This window comes from Acomys minous (assembly GCF_964271855.1).
Source record: "Acomys minous genome assembly, chromosome: 20".
In the NCBI taxonomy this organism is placed as follows: Eukaryota; Metazoa; Chordata; class Mammalia; order Rodentia; family Muridae; genus Acomys; species Acomys minous.
This window is the reverse complement of record NC_140502.1, coordinates 2,158,789-2,175,631: the sequence shown is the minus strand read 5'-3', so window position 1 is coordinate 2,175,631 and position 16,843 is coordinate 2,158,789. Positions and strand designations below refer to the sequence as shown.

The following is a 16,843-nucleotide window of genomic DNA, read 5'->3' as shown; positions in this document are numbered from 1 at the left end:
CACCAGGGAGGGAAGGGGTCAGTGAGAAAAGACGGGAGACGTGAGAACTGAATGCTGGTCGGGATTCAGTCTGCTGCACTCCCCGCCCCAACTCTAAGATCAAGTCCAATAAGCTGAGGCACAGAGGCAGGAGGAGAGCTGTGCCGAGGGCAGAGGACAAGCTGCAAGAACCAGCTCTCTCCTTCCACCATATGGGTTCTAGAAACAGAACTTAGGCCACCAGGGCTGCCCCAAGATGGTTCTTAAATGTTAAAAAAAAAAAAAAAAGAGTATTTGACTCTGCTTCCACGGTCAAGCCTGTCATGCTATATTTAATGAGTGCGAGCGAAGATAGTGTCTTTTTTTTTTGGCGCAGGTCTCGTATCATCCCTTGTGTAGTTTCTGCCCCCACAGGAGGAAAACATGATCCCCAACAGTGCCTTCTGCTGGCATGCTGTAGGAGGGGTTACACAGAGCGCACAGCCTGGCCAGAACTCGCCAGAGCACTTGTGAGCAGGTGTGCACAGCTTCTAGGTAAAGGAAAGTCAGTTTGGGCCAAATGGACAAAGCCTGTGCCGGCAAGCATACCTCCCATTGCAAAGTCATGCAATTACTCAGGGGCTCGTACTTAGCATCCCAGTGACAGGCTCACACCAGCTGCGCAGTCTGACAAGTGTCCGGTTCATGAGTCAGTGACCAAAATGACAGCACGGCCAGCAACCGAGAGACACGTACTGGAGCCTCTACTTCATCTCACCTGTGGACACACGAGCCTTTCTGTGCTGCTCTCACCCCAAAAACCACGTCAGGCAGCCCTGCCAAGGTGCGCGGCTCCTCCAAGACCTGTGCCTAGCCTACCCGGTGCTCCCTGCCTACCATGAGGCTTTCTCGGAAACCACTCGCCTCCAACGCCTTCCTGTGGGTGTGCTTCATGGCCGAGGAGAAAGGACCACAGCCAGGGGCTGCTGGGGCAGGGACAAGTCAGCCTGCAGTGACTCGAATGCGGAATGTTCCTGCAGCTTGGCTTCCAGGTAGTGGTGGCCTTCTGGGAGGTTTTGGAACCTTTAGAGGCTGGAGCCTCGTTGGTGAAGTGCATCACTGGGGGAGAGCCATGAGAGTTGTTGTGCAGCCCTGTTTCCAGACAGAGCTCCTCTGCTTCCTTCATATGCTCAGTTGTATGCAAAAAGCCAGCACAGCAAGAGTCCTCAGCCAGGACAAAGTCACTTCGGCCATCATTACCTTCCCTGCTATGAGGTGCTATGTCCCCTGAACCCAGCATCAGAATGAACCTCCCCGACCTCGGGTTGCTTCTGTTGGGACAGACCATGAGACTGAGGATGGAGGTGACCAAGATTTCATGTCTGCCTGCTCCTGGCATCACCACGCCTGCTTAGGCTCTACAGAGAAAATGAGTTACTCCTCTCTGCTCGGGGAGTTACTCTCAGCCATGTGAGGGGATGTGTGCCTATAATCCCAGCACTCAGGATGGGAGGCAGGAGGAGGATGAATTAAGACCAGCCTGGCCTACTGAAATTAACCGTTGCTCAGGTAACAGATAAGGCTCTGGGACCCTTTAGGACACCGCAGAGCTCCTGGAGAGCTAACGTCTTCCGGGTGTTCGCCTCACTCCACGTCATCTGACAGGTCCCGTCTGCGTGCGAGCCTCTGTGGGCTGCGCTGTGTTCTCTCCTTCCCCACCTTTGCAGCCCCAATACTTACTGCTCAGTGTCCCTTCATCCTTCAATGAGTAAATAGACGAATTAATGATTGAACACAGACGCATGCTCTCTAAGGGAACAAATCAGTCGAAGAGGACCCGAGCGAAGGGGATGCGTTCACCTCAGGGGACAGTCAGGGGAGGAATTTACTTGTGGCACAATCTCCAGCCATGGCCTCAGAACATCTGCAGCTGCAGGGACGCCTGCCTGGGACTGCAGGCTCAAGTGCTCTGTACTTACACCTAAGGAAATAATTGTACACGCAGCTGGAATCATCCAGACACAAACATGCGGGAAACGTCCGTGGAGGTGTTAGCTCTCAGAGCGAGAAAGCCAAAACCGGGGTCGCTGCCCCGTGATACATGAGATAAGTTGTTTATGGATACGCCGTTTCTTCTCTGGACCTCTGCCTTTCCACACAGAGCGTACTTATTCTGTGATGCTCTGAAGAGAAAAAGTTAGCAAAAAAAAAAAAAAAAAACCCAAAAAACAAAAACAAAACCAAACAAACAAGCGCTGGCCTTGGTGCTGTGCATGTCCAGTCGTAGCACTTGGAGGCTGACAGGAGGTTCTCACATTCGCCAGCATCCTGGGCTACATAGTAAGACCCTGTCTTGAGACAGCAAGAACGAAACAAAAGGACAGCTATGCCAACAGGGTAGAAGCCTGCGCGCAATAGCCTATAAGGCGCATCCATCCTCCTGCCTGCTTTATGGAAAACGTTTTGGTGGAACATCGCCGTGCCCTTTCATTTACGGTGCCAGGAGTATCACTACAGATATCACGTGCCGTGCAGAACTGAATATGTAACATATACCTTAGGAAAGGCACTTATACAGGAAAGTGGACGATGTGACCCCTTCACGAACCACATTGACAGGTGGTTCGTGAAAAAGAATGGAAAGGCATGAGTTAAAATAGTTTGCGGTGGGTAGTCCTGAGTGGCTGCAGTTAAAATCGGGTTGTTTGTTTGCTCTTTTATCTGTTTCTTAGTCTGTTTCTGTTTTTGAACAGTGTCCGGCTATATAGCCCAGGCTGCCCAACACGCGGGCTTCACACTGAGGGCCTACTGCTTCAGTGTCCTCAGTGCTAGCTCACAGGGGGAGCCGTCACCCTTAGCTCAAAAAACTGCGTTTAGTTTATCTGTATCTTCTAAATATTCAAGGTGAATAAGGAGTAGTTTATAGTAAGAAAGAAGAAGAAGAGGAGGAGGAAGAGGAAGAGGAGAAGAAGAAGAAGAGGAAGAGGAGGAAGAGGCAGAGAAAGAGGAAGTGGAACAGGAGGAGGAAGAGGAAGAGGAGAGAGAGGAAGAAGAAGAGGAAAAGGAGGAGGAAGAGGAGGAGGAAGAGGAGAAGGAAGAGGAAGAAGAGGAAGAGGAGAAAGAGGAAGAGGAGGGGGAAGAAGAAGAGAAGAAAAAGAAAGGCATCAGGCTCACTCACTCAGAGGGCTCAGACCCAGCTGAGAGTGACAGGAACCAGGCCAAGGCTCCTCTCTCAGCTGGTATTATGACAGCACACCACAGTCAAGCTGGAGGATCATTTCCACTTTTAGGGAGAAAAAATGAAATAAAACAACTTTATCAAAATCTTAAATCTTCTTACGGATAGAGAGAGCACTATATCTGACTTGTCCTCCAAGGAGAGCAACCACTGTCCACTCCTGATACTGAGCTTAACACAGGAAGAACTCCAAAATGTCTCTCAGGATGACTGAGGACACCAAAGGGAATCCGCTCACCCACACACAAAGGCCACTGGGCTTAAAGTGTCTAACACGCTGCCCACACACTGCTTCTCTAAAGATGGCGTCGTGGTGGGGGACTTGTTTCCTCATGCACCTGATGGCTTACAACTTGAGCCCAGACAGGAGGGAAGACACGAGTGGAGTGCCAACCAAAATTCCACTTGTACAAGGCGCCTCTATGAGAGAAGGAACGCACTCCTCTGTGGGATGCCCGAGATCCCATCACAGGGATACAGGACTTTTCAGATGTAGGTGCTGCTTCACAAGGATTGTGGAAAAAATAGCCCTGACCCTTGGGAGCAAGTGACAAGGCTACCCACAAGCCACTTCTTCACGCCCTCGATGGAGAGAGCTGCTCTGCTCAGGAACCCTCAGCGAGAAGCCCCTCCCACTCCGCCCCATCCCTGCCACGTGTTGTAGTGGGCAGCACAGCCAAGGAGTCAGCTTGTGCTGTGTCTCTCACTTCTTTCAGACACATGTCGCATGTCACACAAGAGCCCCAAGGGTCCCACAAGAAGCTAAGCCCTCACTTTCTCTTGGTAAGCAGAAAGCAAACAGGAGCCAGTTGAATTGCACCCAGACCACGCCCCTTGATTTCAGCTCGGCTCCTGCTGCCTCAGCCACATACCAGGTAGATGCAGACATAGTTTAGACATTCATTGCTTCAGGACATCCGTGTTTCTTTTGAAGATACAGGCCAGGGAAAGAATACTATCAGATCTCTATTCTAGACCCTGTCTGCCCAGGGCATCTAGAGAGAGGCATGCTTTCCACTCATTAATGGGCCTTGTTTTTCCAAGGTGTGTCTATACCTGCATAGAACAGGTGAGTAAAGGCAGGAAGCAACAGGCGACATCCAATAAAACAAGTAGAGAGGCAGCGACAGTAAGTGACCCCCATCCCCGACCCCCAACAAAGTCGACCTAGGTCAGACTTGTCTCTAGGCTAAGCCAGGGGAGTGCAGAGGGAAAGCCCACACTTTAGCTAATTCTAGTCCCGGAGGGGGTGTGGGGTGAGGGGCATCTCAGCCTATTCAGGTGCTTGGATGCTCAAACTGTGCCCAAGGAGAAGAATTTTCCCAAACTCTGCCCAAGTCCTGTTCCCCTGAGTTCCGGCAGGGAGGGTCTGCGGCTTTTCTGAGAAGGCCTTCCAGATGGCGCCTGGATGCGGCTGTGCCAGACTCCACAGCTTAAGTAAATGTTGCTATGGTCCCATCCTGCCAGGAAAAGGCAGGGGAGAGCCTCGGCTCCTCTCGGCTGTAGCCAGGATCATTTCTGGGGAGATCAACATCCCCCACCACCTGCCTACCCACCCTCCTCTCTCCATTCATCCTGGATGCCTCCTCTGTGGACTCCCAAGTCACTCCCAAGCCAGTTTCCTTCCAGGCCAGGCTTAGAGCTTCAACGAGGGTGAGAAATGCCTGTCAGCTGCCGACAAGGGCGGTGAGGGCCTGGGAGGATACCCAGAAGATGGCAGAAGTCTCAATGCCGCCATCAGCGCCAACCGCCCATCCCCAGGATTGTCTCAAACTCTCACCCTCCACCGTACACAGAGCTCCCCGGGCAGGATGCGTCTCTAAGTTCGCAGGCCAAATGGCTCCACGCTGTTCTTACAAAGTGGCATGAAGAATGCTGAGTTATAGCCGGGCTGTGGTGGCCCACAACATCAACTCCAGGAACTGGGAGGCAGGGAGAGGAAGTTCTCTGTGAGTTCAAGGCCAGCCTAGTCTACAGAGTGAGCTCCAGAACAGTCAGGGCTACACAGAGAAAGGCTGTCTCAAAAATAGACAGATAGATAGAAAGAAAGAAAGACAGACAGACAAAAATTAGAATGTTGACTTCTCCCCTCAACATATTCCACATTCCCCATCTTGAGATCTCCCCGAGGATCCTGGGGAGCCTGGAGTCTAGAATCCAATGGACTCTTCCATAGTAAAATCAGAGGACTCAAAACTTAGCCTGCTCCCACATGACGTCTGGGCTCCCACGGGGTAAATTAAGGCACACTCTAGCCTTCCTTTCCATAAAATGTCCTTCTTATACGCAAGACACAAAACAGCCCAAAGAAGGGATTCAAAGGATGAGCCCCACCCCAAGAGGATGGGGTGAGCAGGAGGACCCCACGGAGCCCGCGAGCAGATGCTGCACCACTTCAGCACGTGTAGTGTCCATTGGCTGGGTGGAGTTTCCTACTGACCTAAAGACACTGGGAATGGACGGAAGGCAGCTCTTGAGCTCACGGGACCTGCACCAGTTCATAAAGCCAATTGCTAAGTCTGTCCCCACCGACCCAAAAGGGTGGCAGCCGGACGTGACCTGGAAACTGCTGTTCAAGCTAACGGGGACCACGCTGCACACATGTTCAAAACCAACAGTTTAACTCTTTGCTTCACTGTCACCTGCCCTTTGTTCGCCCACATATTTTACTTATGATCATTAATACCGGATTTAAAAGACCTCTCCCGTTCCTCAACTGAGTGAGCATTGGAGGACCCTGGGTGTCGCAGAGGTCCGTGGGCTGGAACACAGCACCCCCTTGCACACCGGGAGGAAAAGCGGGGATCGCCACATGGTGCCTAGTCTGCATACAAGGCAACTGAGGCCACCAGCTAAACATTAGCTGGGCTTTGAGCAAGCACAGGCTTGGAAGCTAATCCTTCATGCCCCAGATGGTGTCCACAAACCACCAGAGTGTAGGGGAGGCTGAAGACCTCCAGAAGCTCTTCTGCCACACTGGAGATGTGGGGACTGTCAGAGCTGGTGGCGTTTTCCCCTCTGACTGAGTTGCTGAGGGACAGCAGCACGCAGCCGCATTCAAGGGGGAAGCCCCCAGTGTCACCGCATGTTCGTAAATAGTTGCTTGTAACACAAAACAATTGGAATTCACCTCGGAATGGGAAGTTTGTTTAAAAAAAAGAAGTATAGGGGGAAGCTTCTGCTCCCGTAGGAGGAGGGAGGTGACGTGACTACACTGTCACCTAACACCACAAGCTGCTTCAGCTGAGCGGAGCATGGACCACCAGACCACGGACCACCAGACCACGGGAGAGGACCACGTACGTGGAAGAGCCAAGTACTGAGGGAGGGCACCCACCCAGGCCTCTGACCTTTGCCCTCTCTGACATTCCCCAGGACCCTCAGCCAGCGCATCCTTCCGGGCAGGAGGCCACCACCAAATCTTCAACTTGGAGGAAGGCCCTTGGCCAGCGGCTGCCTGGGCCCTGCTTCGGCACACACAAGCTGGGCCTCTGTAAATCTCCACAAACACTGCGGCCGTCTGCACACGCTCCCACGGCGGGGCGGGGGGACGGAAGGGCTGCACATGGTGTTCAGCTTTAACAGCTGAGCTTTAAAAAAAAAAAAAAGTGCAGTTCATCTCACTGACACAGCTCCTGAATTGGGGAGGGGGGGGGGTAAAGGGGCAGTGAGAAGGGGTTCAGGAATCAGGTGATAGAGGAGAGGAAAAAAAGCTAAAAGGCATAAGAGTGAGTCCCCCCCCCCAGTATGAAATTTTATTTTTCAGGGAATTTCAGACCACCTCCTGTCCAAAGGTTCCTTTGGGGGAAAAAAATGGCATGCTGCTGCTTCCTGCCTGTAGTCCCCGAGTTGACTCACTTCACGTTGCTAAAAGCCTCTGAAAATGACTTTTTAAAATCGAGAATGGGGGTGTCCCATCTATCTCCGAGGGAGTCACATCTATGCTCTTGGGTGCATCAAACATTCTTAAGGCAGTTTATAAATGAAAATGGTTGTTTCCCAAAGTTCTGTCCTACAAGAGGTCAACTGCCACCATGCCTTGGGGGATGGTGTTGTTCTCCCAACCTTTAACTCCCCTCCTGGAGGTGGAAGGTGACTACGACGCAGAGGGACAGCGGGCAGAGCCTGAGACCCAGGGGTTTCCGCTGGAATCGCCTGGAAACTTTTGCTTTCTGTTTCCTCGGCTGCTAATGGCAGTCTTTGGCTCCAGCTCCTCTCTGCCCGCCCCCCCCTCCCAGCCCCCTGTTGCTGCTGCCATCCCCGAGCTCCACTATAAAGTTTGGCTTTTGCAGCAGGAAGCAGCTGGGCCAAGCAACCAGCCAATGATAATGACCTCAGAAATCTGCTGTTCGCTCGGCAACAATAGGGTGCTCAGTCTACTGGAAAATTGTGTTCATCAGCTAACTCTGCTCAGTTACTAATTGACATTGCCAAATATTTTAAGAACAATTGGAATGCACAAGCAAAAAAAAGAAAAAAAGAAAGAAAAAAATTTTTAAAAAGAAAAAAGAAAAAAAAAAGATCTTAATCCTCAGACTTTATATGGGGTTTTTTCTTCTTCTTTTTCTTTTTAAAATCATCTTTTGAGTGCTTGGATCTCTTCTTGTGGAACAGGCAGTGGTTATCTTGAATGGGGACGGAAAGGGTGCTGACTCCTCAGAGGAAAGAAAGGTGGGAAAGGAAGAGAAGCCATCGCCTCACCACCATCAGCAGGGAATCACAGGGGTCTGGGGTAAAGGCCTTTGATGCACTGGCCAATGGGACCCAGCATCTCAGGAATGCGTTCTAGCAACAAAATCAGACCGGGCCCCCAAGGCGTCCAGCCCAGCTGATCAAATAATCCTTGTCCAACTCAAAACACCCATAGCAGAAGACGTAGGGGTTAATGATATTTCCATCTTTGTATCTCTCTCTCTCTCTCTCTCTCTCTCTCTCTCTCTCTCTCTCTCTCTCTCTCTCTCTCCCTGCCTTCCATTGATCACGCAACTTTGCTGACTTTATTTAATGAACAGAGGGTCAATGCATTCAATTACCCCTTCCCACCATCAACACTTCAATTATCCCTACTCCAAAATGATAGGGAATTCGGAAGGTAACTGCCCTGTTGGATATAATGAACAATATCGTTTCTTAGTACATTAAGTTTTAATTATACCAAGCATGATTTCCAAAAGCAAGATCGGAAGAAACAGAACTTCAGTTGTTTTCCAGCTCAGAGCAAAAAGCTAGGGTACGGCGGCGGTTGTGGCGTGAGAGGAGATTTTTAGGGGAAGATGCACAGACTAATGTCATCAGAGCCTTTGCACAGAGAGCCAGGCAGCGAGGAGGCACCAGAACAAGCCGCCCCGCTTGCTAAATGTCATAAAAGAGTAAAATTTATAAGCTGACACTCTCCACAAGAGTTTCCGCTTTGCATTGCACACGGGGGCAAACGACACGGGCTATGGTGTGAAATTATAAGGGAACCAGACAAACAAACAAGCAAGCAAACAAACAACAAAGGGAGGACGACGGGGAGGTGATCTGTGTGGTAAATTCTACCGCTTTTCCGTTAGAAAAAATATGACCCCTCCGTCTGTCAAAGGTCCTGGTTCTCGCGGTTGATCTTAAACTTGGTTCTCAGCAGTTTGGAGGCAAAAGAACAAACAAATTTTCTGGTTCACTGGAATCATTTTCACATGTTCACTGATTCAAACACTCTTCTGCTCACATAACAAACAGCTGCATCCCACATTAGCCTAGCCAGTGACAGTCGCCCATCTCGGCAAGAACTGTTTGATTGCAAACTTGACCCTTTCTTCGTCTCGGTCTGAGCAAGACATTTTTAAACAGCCACTCAGTTCCCAATCCTCCTTTGCAAAGAATTACATCAGATAACAAAGGACGTCTCTGCCACTCATTGTAAGCCTTCTTCTAGAGATCTATTCTAAGAGGCTCTGCTAAAAAGGTTTTTTTTATGATGAATTCAAAACTACTATCATGTTAAGAGCAGCGATTTATAAAGAAGAATTCATTGGTTAAGATCTGAAAAATAGTTTCTCAGGCCCTACTGACCCAGTTTTCAACAAAAAAAGAATCAAGCCATGCAAATGAAGTTTTGTGACATTGTTATGCAGTCTGAGAAATTTGTAAGACCGTGTTTTGCAGTTATTTCTTAATAGACGCCTTAATAAGTACTTTTTCCCCCCTCTTTACTTAAGGGCTTAAAAAATTTCCCCTCCCCTTCACCTTGCAGGTTTCTCACAGGTAACAATGTAAGTCCCAATTGTGTGGAGAGTTTTATTTAAATGTGTCTTTGGATTCCACTTTATACAAGTCACACTTGTTAGAAAGAACAGGGAAAATGAACCAGATTTGGTTGAGAATCCTAAATCCCAGCAAAGGCTGAATGCCCTCAGACGCGCAGTTGATTTGGGCTGCAGAGTGGGTAGGCCATCCATTTCCTCCCTACTTAGTCAGAAAATTATGAAAGGGTCTGATTTGAATATGAAGAAAACAAAGAAGTCAAACCCTAAATGAAAGCATGGGTATTCACAACTGTAAAAATCCTTCAAGGCGGGGAGGGGCAGGGAAATAAAATGGAGCGCTAATGCCAGCTCAAGTGTGAGTTGCCTTTGACCAGGGCTGCTTCTCTTAGCAATAAATAAATAAATAGATAGATAAATAAATAAATACATCTGGGTTTGGGTGTGTGTGTGTGTTTTTTTTCTTCCAATACAGTATTTAGAGATGGGGAAGCAGCAAGCAGCCGGCTACCGCTTGGCCAGAAGGTGATAAAAACAGCATGGTAAACATGCCATTAATAGAGCCGAGCATTTGGTATTGAGATATTATGCTAAGACCCCCTTGTTTTAGCAGGTCTGGGGGGAGGGGGATGGAATCCGTCAGTGTGAACACCATGTCACTCCAAAAACTTAGGGAGTCCAGTCTGCTTCCTGATGTCTGCCCCCTGATAGGTCCTCAACCTCAGAACAGTGGCAACTGCATTTCCTAAAGGAGAGACACTCCCCCCACCCCTCTTCTTTCCAGGGGGTTGGAAAGGGTCCCTGGAGACAGCAGAGGGATGCCTGGAGCTCCCCAACCCGCTCCCACTGGCAGGAAGGGACAACACAACGTCACAACTTTCCTCCTCACAAGTCCCCCACCATGCAGCAGCGTGACCCCATCCTCCCACGGTCCTCACACCCTCGTCAGGCTCTCCCCCCGAAGCATCCCGTCAGTAATAAATCGCCAGCCAGTCCAGGACTTCACGAGCAGACAGTGTGTTTCATGGGTATTTAAGCAGCAGCATTAAGTGCTATCGGAATCTCTGGAATGTGTAGCGCAGATTTATGTGTATTAACAATTCTTTACTGGCTTGTAAGAAGCCGGCACGCGAGGGCACGCGCACGTGCACGCTCACACACTCACGCACGCGGGCACACACACATTCTCACACACTCTATTCTGGTACTAGTTTTGTTCTAGAAGAGAGAGGGAAACTGAAGTGAGAGCAAAAACTAACTAGATGCATTGGCATCTAGTTGGTAACTACAGGAGTGAATTGCCTGTACAATGAGAACACACACACACACACACACACAGAGAGAGAGAGAGAGAGAGAGAGAGAGAGAGAGAGAGAGAGAGAGAGAGAGAGAACTTTTAAGAAACGACCCTCGGCAGCACACTGCCACATCTTTAACAGTGGGCAACGCAGTGCCTCGAGGTGCCTCAAACTGTCTTTCATTTTCTAGCCTTAATGGCTGATTGCAGAAATCAATGTTGCCATTAGTAACAGGGTATTTGTTATGGCATGATTTCCTCTGTTGTTAGGCAGTAGAATGATTACAGTATTAGCAAAGGTTCTTTCTTTATAAAGGGTTGGAGATATAACTTTCAATTTACTATCCATTAGTGAAAGGACTTTGGAAATACGGACGAAGGCAACCTTTTACCTGCTGTTAGGTAGCGATTTAAATTTAGCCATCTCAGACTAGTATATTTAATTTTTTTTCTTCCTTTCTTTTCCTTTCTTCCCCCCCCCCTCCCTCCGACTCAAACAGGGCCAGGATGCTTCAGCATTTCAAAGACATTTCTGATGACAGATTTTTTTTCCTGCTTTGCTATTTTAGACCCTAGAACTGTATCCCCCATGCAACACAGTACAGTCAAAGGCACGCAGGCGTACATCTGTGTTTTCAAACCCCTGTGCTTGGTTGAAACCATTGGAGGAAAGTGCTCTGGCCCTGGGGCAGGTGGGCTAGCCTGGGGTTTCAGAAAGGGACAGGGTGTGTGTGTGTGTGTGTGTGTGTGTGTGTGTGTGTGTGTGTGTGTAGGTGTGGGGCCTGGGGAGGGAGGCTGGGAAAGAACTCCCACATGAGAGGTTTGTGTGGATGCAATTACGGGAAAACAATGGTTACCCTCCTCCACATTTACATCCGGGTCTGGAGCCAAACATCACCTCCTGGCTTCCCGAGACAAACCCAAGAACCAAGTTAGGCTACAAGTGGAAAGGCAAAATTGTGCCCCATCGAAACCCGTTCCCCCCCCCACCCCCCCACCCCCCGCCCCACCAGCCGGAATGAGGTTCAGCTGCCTTTAGCTGGTAGCCATGGCTCAAGGTTGAAAAGGACAGCCCCATCTTTGGAGCTGGAGCATCATCCTGAAGGAAACAGACACTGTCCAGCATCCAGCCTGCCACTCTTTGTAGTCCAGCTATACCAACCTCAGACCCATTTTAAGGCCTGAGGCTGGTGTGAGGAACCAAGCGGCGACTCCTTTTCCTCCTGCCAACCTACCTGAGGAAGACGGTGAAGACGGGTGTGGACTGTCCTCCTGGGCGCTCCCGGTCTGCGACAGGCCACCTCCGGCCCCGCTCTCCTCAGTCACATTAGAGGAGCCAGGTGTGGTGGAGCGGCTCACCGACTGGGACTCCTGGTCGCTGCCCGAGCCTCGCCGCTCCTCCAGGCCCACGCCCACGTGCAGCGCGTCCTCTTCGCTCTTGCGGTCCCGCTTGTGAACGCGAGAGTGCACCACTACCTGGTGGTAGGTGCGAAACACCCGCCCGCAGTCGGGGCACTCGGTGGGTTTCTCCTTCATATGCCCGCCGGGACCCTGAAGGTTGTATTCGAGAGTCTGGTTGAGGCCATGTGACAAAAACTCCCGACTGCCTTCGAGAGGGTCGAGCTTATTTGGCAAGTCTCTCTGATTGCCCACTTTAGCGCTGTGAACCAAATCAGCAGGCATTTTCTGCTTGGAGCCATCTGCTCCCACTAACACGTACTCTCGCTTCTCCTTATCAAACAGAACTCCTCCTCCGGCGTTTGCCAAAGGGTCTTCGTGGTTGCGGGTGAGCTGATGCTCTTTCGATAAGAAGCCATGTTCCATGGCCATGCCCCTCGCCATGAGCTGCCAGGCCTGGTAGCTATTCACGGGGTCCATCTCGGCAGCTTTGGCAGCTGCCTGCAGCCGCTCGATGCAGCTGGATTTTAGCGGTGGCACGAGGTTGAGGCAGCCCAGGAGGGAGTGCTTGTCCCCTTCGGGGACACTGTGAGCCATACTGGAAATGGGGGAGAGTAACTTTCCCAGAACCTCCTTCTCCTTAGCCGGAAGCTCCCCTTTGCCATAGAGCTGGGTGGGCTCCCCCAGGCTGGCTTTGTCCGGGGTCATAAAGCCACTTTGCAGGCAGGAGAGGTACCTGGAATACAGGTTAGCATGGGCCTCCTGGGACAGGCCACCCATGGGCACGGACACCTCGGGTTCGGTGGGGGATTTGTTCTTTACCGACAGCTTGTTGAGGTGGACTTTCATGTGATTCTTCAGGAACCACGGCTCTTTGAAGCGCCGGCCACAGATCTGACAGCAGTGCTCAAAGGAGTCCTTGTGTTTACGCATGTGGCCCTTGAGGAACCAGGCCTGGCTGAACACCTGGCCGCAGACCTCGCAGCGGAACTCGTTAGCCGACTGCTCTCCGCCGCCATTGGGACCCTGGCCCTGGGCCGACTCAGCGGTGATGTGCGCCTTCTCCACGTGGCTGATGAGCTCCTCCTCCTGCGAGGCCGCGAAGTCGCACAGCGTGCACTTGTAGGGCTTGTGCAAAATGCGGATGTGGCGGTCCAACTCCTCGCGCTTCTTGAATTTGCCTTTGCAAAAGGTGCATCTGAAGCCCGCTGTTGGGGTCACCGGGTCCTCCTGCAGACTGGCCGGCTTGGGGGAAGGTGCCGGGTGGGCTATGTCGGGCACGGTGTGGTTTGCAGGCAAGGCTAAGTTGCAGGTGGCCAACGGGGCCTGCTGGGCATGTGCCAAGGGCTTGAGCTCAGACCTGGGCTGCAGCAGGCTGCCCTTCATCTGCTTGTCCCGCAGGATGGCCCTCTCCTCCAGCTCGTGCAGCAGACGGTTCTCCTCACGCACCCGCCCGCGCCCCTTCCCCAAGTTGCCCAGCTTGTGGGTCCGCAGGTGGATCTTGAGGTTTCCTTTTTGGGCGGCGCGGTGGTCGCAGTAGGGGCACTTGAATGGCTTCTCGCCGGTGTGGGTGCGCATGTGCAGGGAGAGGATGCTGTTGAACCGGAACCGCTTGCCGCACAGAGGACAAGGGTACTTCCGATTCTTTCGGGCGTCGTCCTCGATGTCACTCATCTGAGACATGATTCCGAGGTTCTGCCCGTTGAGGAACTGCTGCAGGTCCACGCGCCCGTTCAGGCTGCTGTCCACATCGCGGCCCAGCTGGTTGGCCAGCAACGCCATTTGGCTGCCCATGGACTGCCCGCTCATGGGCACGTGGGCCTTCTCCTCAAGGGCCGCGGGTGGCTTCTCCTCCGGGTTGGGCCGCGGGTGCAACTCAGGAAAGGCATGGCTGAGCTGAGAAGTGATCTGGTGCAGCTTCTGACTCATGGCATACTGGCCATTGAGGACCGGGCCGCTCAGGTGAGGAGGCTCAGCTTCCGGTGCCGCCGAGGACACTCCAAGGCACAGACTCGCTTCTTCCATCCCTAGAAGTAAAAAAAAAAAACAAACGAGAGTTCAGATCTGTGCCAGGTACAGTGGCTGGAAGAGGCAATGACGTCAGTTGGGGATAGGAGGGGGGTGGGGGGCGGTGGGGGGAGGAGTACGTTTGCGTTTCATGACTTACCCACCCATAATAACGCTAAGGAATTATAGACAAAAAATAAACAATAATAAAGAGATGAATTATTAAATGTCAATTATGCAACATGGCAGTGTCCTCCAATTTGTTTTGGGACTGGATCGCCTTCCTTGTATTTTCTATTTACAGATTGCAATTATTCATTCACGTTTCAATTATTAATATTTTACCATTTTCAACACCTAGCATATCAAGGCTCTGTGTGTTCAGCGACTTCTCCTTTCCCTTCACAAAGTTCCTCTACCTGTTGGTTCAGACCGAAGTTTGCCTTAGAGCAGAGTGGCTTTCATTGGAAGACCACCGGGGCACTTTCTTTTCTTTTTACTATATTCAGTACACTCAATAGTCTAAGATGAAAGAGATCATTTTATGATTTGGCCAAAGGGAAAAAAAATAGAGCCAATAGCATGATATTTACTGGTACATAATAAAACAAGATAATGTTTTGGGAAAAAAATAAAGTAAAGGACAGGCTTTAGAACAATAAAAGAGATTTTGCTTTAGTCAACAAAAAGTGCAGTAATATCTCATTAAGCTGATTAGTATGCTGCTTAGAAACAGTACTAGGTGCTGTAACACATGATTATAATCATAAAAATCCTTCAGTGTTTGCAAGGAAGCATTAACGAGGTATATTAAATTTTAAGGAGACTGCTAGTAGCAGCTTTGCAAACCTCGGAGATTAAAATTTAACCCTTAGTTACGAAACGCTGATTTTTTTCTGTCATCTGGCAACTGTGCCCATCCTATACGTGATCTCCTGATGGAGATCTCGGAGGACTCTTGTGGCTGTCGGAGTTTGGGTGGAGGTAAACTTGTGCCATGCGATAGTGTCATCGTCCTTGTCCTTCGGCTGGCAAGACAGCAGAGCCAGGGACTTTGATTGGCCTTAAAGAGATCTTTTGCAGAACTAGATAAAAACCAATTAAAATCCAGGGACGATGCCATAGGAAGTCTCAACCAAGTCTGAGTGTTTTTAATAACTTTCCCAATATACAGTAATGAGTACAAATTGTACCTGCAGTATGTGTTTTGCAGAAAATTAGAACTCAAAGCTGTTTGTTAAACACAAACACTCGAAGCTAGTCTGCGTAATTGTCTTTAATGGTCTCCTCTGCCCCCTCCACAGCCTGTGCGGAACAGCAAACACCAGACTGTTCCAGTGGGTCAGAGGGCAGGCACTCCTCCGCCATCGGAGTGATCGGGGTGCTCAGCTTGGAAAGCAACGAGCCCATGCCCGGGGAGCCCTTCCGTTTGCAGGTGTGCCTTCCCCCTAAGGGAGCCCAGCTTTACTTCCTGCTTTCAGAATGAGACTGTGCGTCTCTCTTTGTGTCCCAGTCTTTCCGTGTGTTTGGCAAGCCAGAAGGTCCAGGGGCCCTGTGTTTAACCCCAGCCAAAACTGTGAGGTCAAAGCAACTTCCCCTTGGGGGGTGGGGAACTTGAGGGGTGAGAGCTCTCAACTGTGGGGCAAGTACATTCTGCCCCACAGAGTCTTCTGTTTGCTGGGCTGCCCGCCAGACAGGCTAGACAGTGCGTGACACGAGGTCTCCGGTGAGAAAATGGCTGCCTTGGCAAGAGTAGAGATGTGAGTGTTCAGTTCCAGGAGGGAGAGGGGCTTCGGACCAGAGTATCCCTTTAATAATGTCACGGTCAGCTCTGCGCGTGCTTGCACACGCTCACAGAAGCACATGCTCCCCTGCAGAAAAAAAAAAAACAGCTTCCCACTCGCCATCTTCAATTTTGAAGACTGCTCAGGTGCTAGGTTGTCATGGAGATTCTAGAATTCATTCGACAAACCTACTGACTCGTCGTCACTGGGCACCAGTCTCTACCACTCACACCTGACGATATCCTGATGGGTGTGACTGTCAGGCTTCAGCGATCACGGCAGTCCACCGGCGATCAGAGACAGGCCTGCCCAGAGTGTAGTGACTGCAGGCTTGAGTGGCATCCAGGGCCTAATCTGGGGCCCTTCCGAGTTCCTTCCAGCCCTCTCAAGCCATGCTAGCTCCTCTCTTGAGCAAATATGGATCAAGTCTCTGCGGCCACATGACAGGGCACAGCATCCTACCTGCAGCTCTTGGTAAGTTTGGAGAAATCAAAGCCAACATGACTGGCCTACTTTCCAAGGGCTGCCTAATTGGCCAGCTCAGGAGATGGCCATCCAGGGAGACGTGCTATTTTCAGGTCATTGAGGCAGAGAGGGAGGAGGAGGTTGGGAGTGCAAGCAACAAGGCTGCGGTCAGCCTGGACTAGGCCAGTCAAGTTGGAGGCCACGCTCACCTTCACCCCGGCCAGCAACTCAACATGGCCGTCTTGGTGTTTGCCTTGAGTACAGAGGGCTCTGATTCTGCTCAAAGGGCAACACTCATTGCTGTTGTCATCATTTAAATGCCACAGCTAGTGTTTTAGCGGGGGAGGGACATGCTTCCCAGTCCTTCGGAATTGACTTCTCGACATAGGATGGAGCCCACGAGGCCCTTCGCACCCACTTTGGTGGAGGCTGGTCATCCGCTCTGCTCTGT

General features: G+C 50.8%; 1 protein-coding gene across 10 annotated transcripts in view; it reads right to left on the bottom strand.

The window, feature by feature from the left end:
- ZNF536 (zinc finger protein 536) overlaps positions 1–16,843 on the bottom strand; it is a 478,014-nt gene that overhangs the window by 248,204 nt on the left and 212,967 nt on the right. For all 10 annotated transcript variants that reach the window (XM_084770782.1, XM_084770786.1, XM_084770781.1 and 7 more), the window contains one exon: positions 11,974–14,163. In XM_084770782.1, the coding sequence (XP_084626908.1) occupies positions 11,974–14,161 (2,188 nt within the window). In that variant the 5' untranslated portion in view covers positions 14,162–14,163. The remainder of the gene's footprint in view (positions 1–11,973; positions 14,164–16,843) is intronic.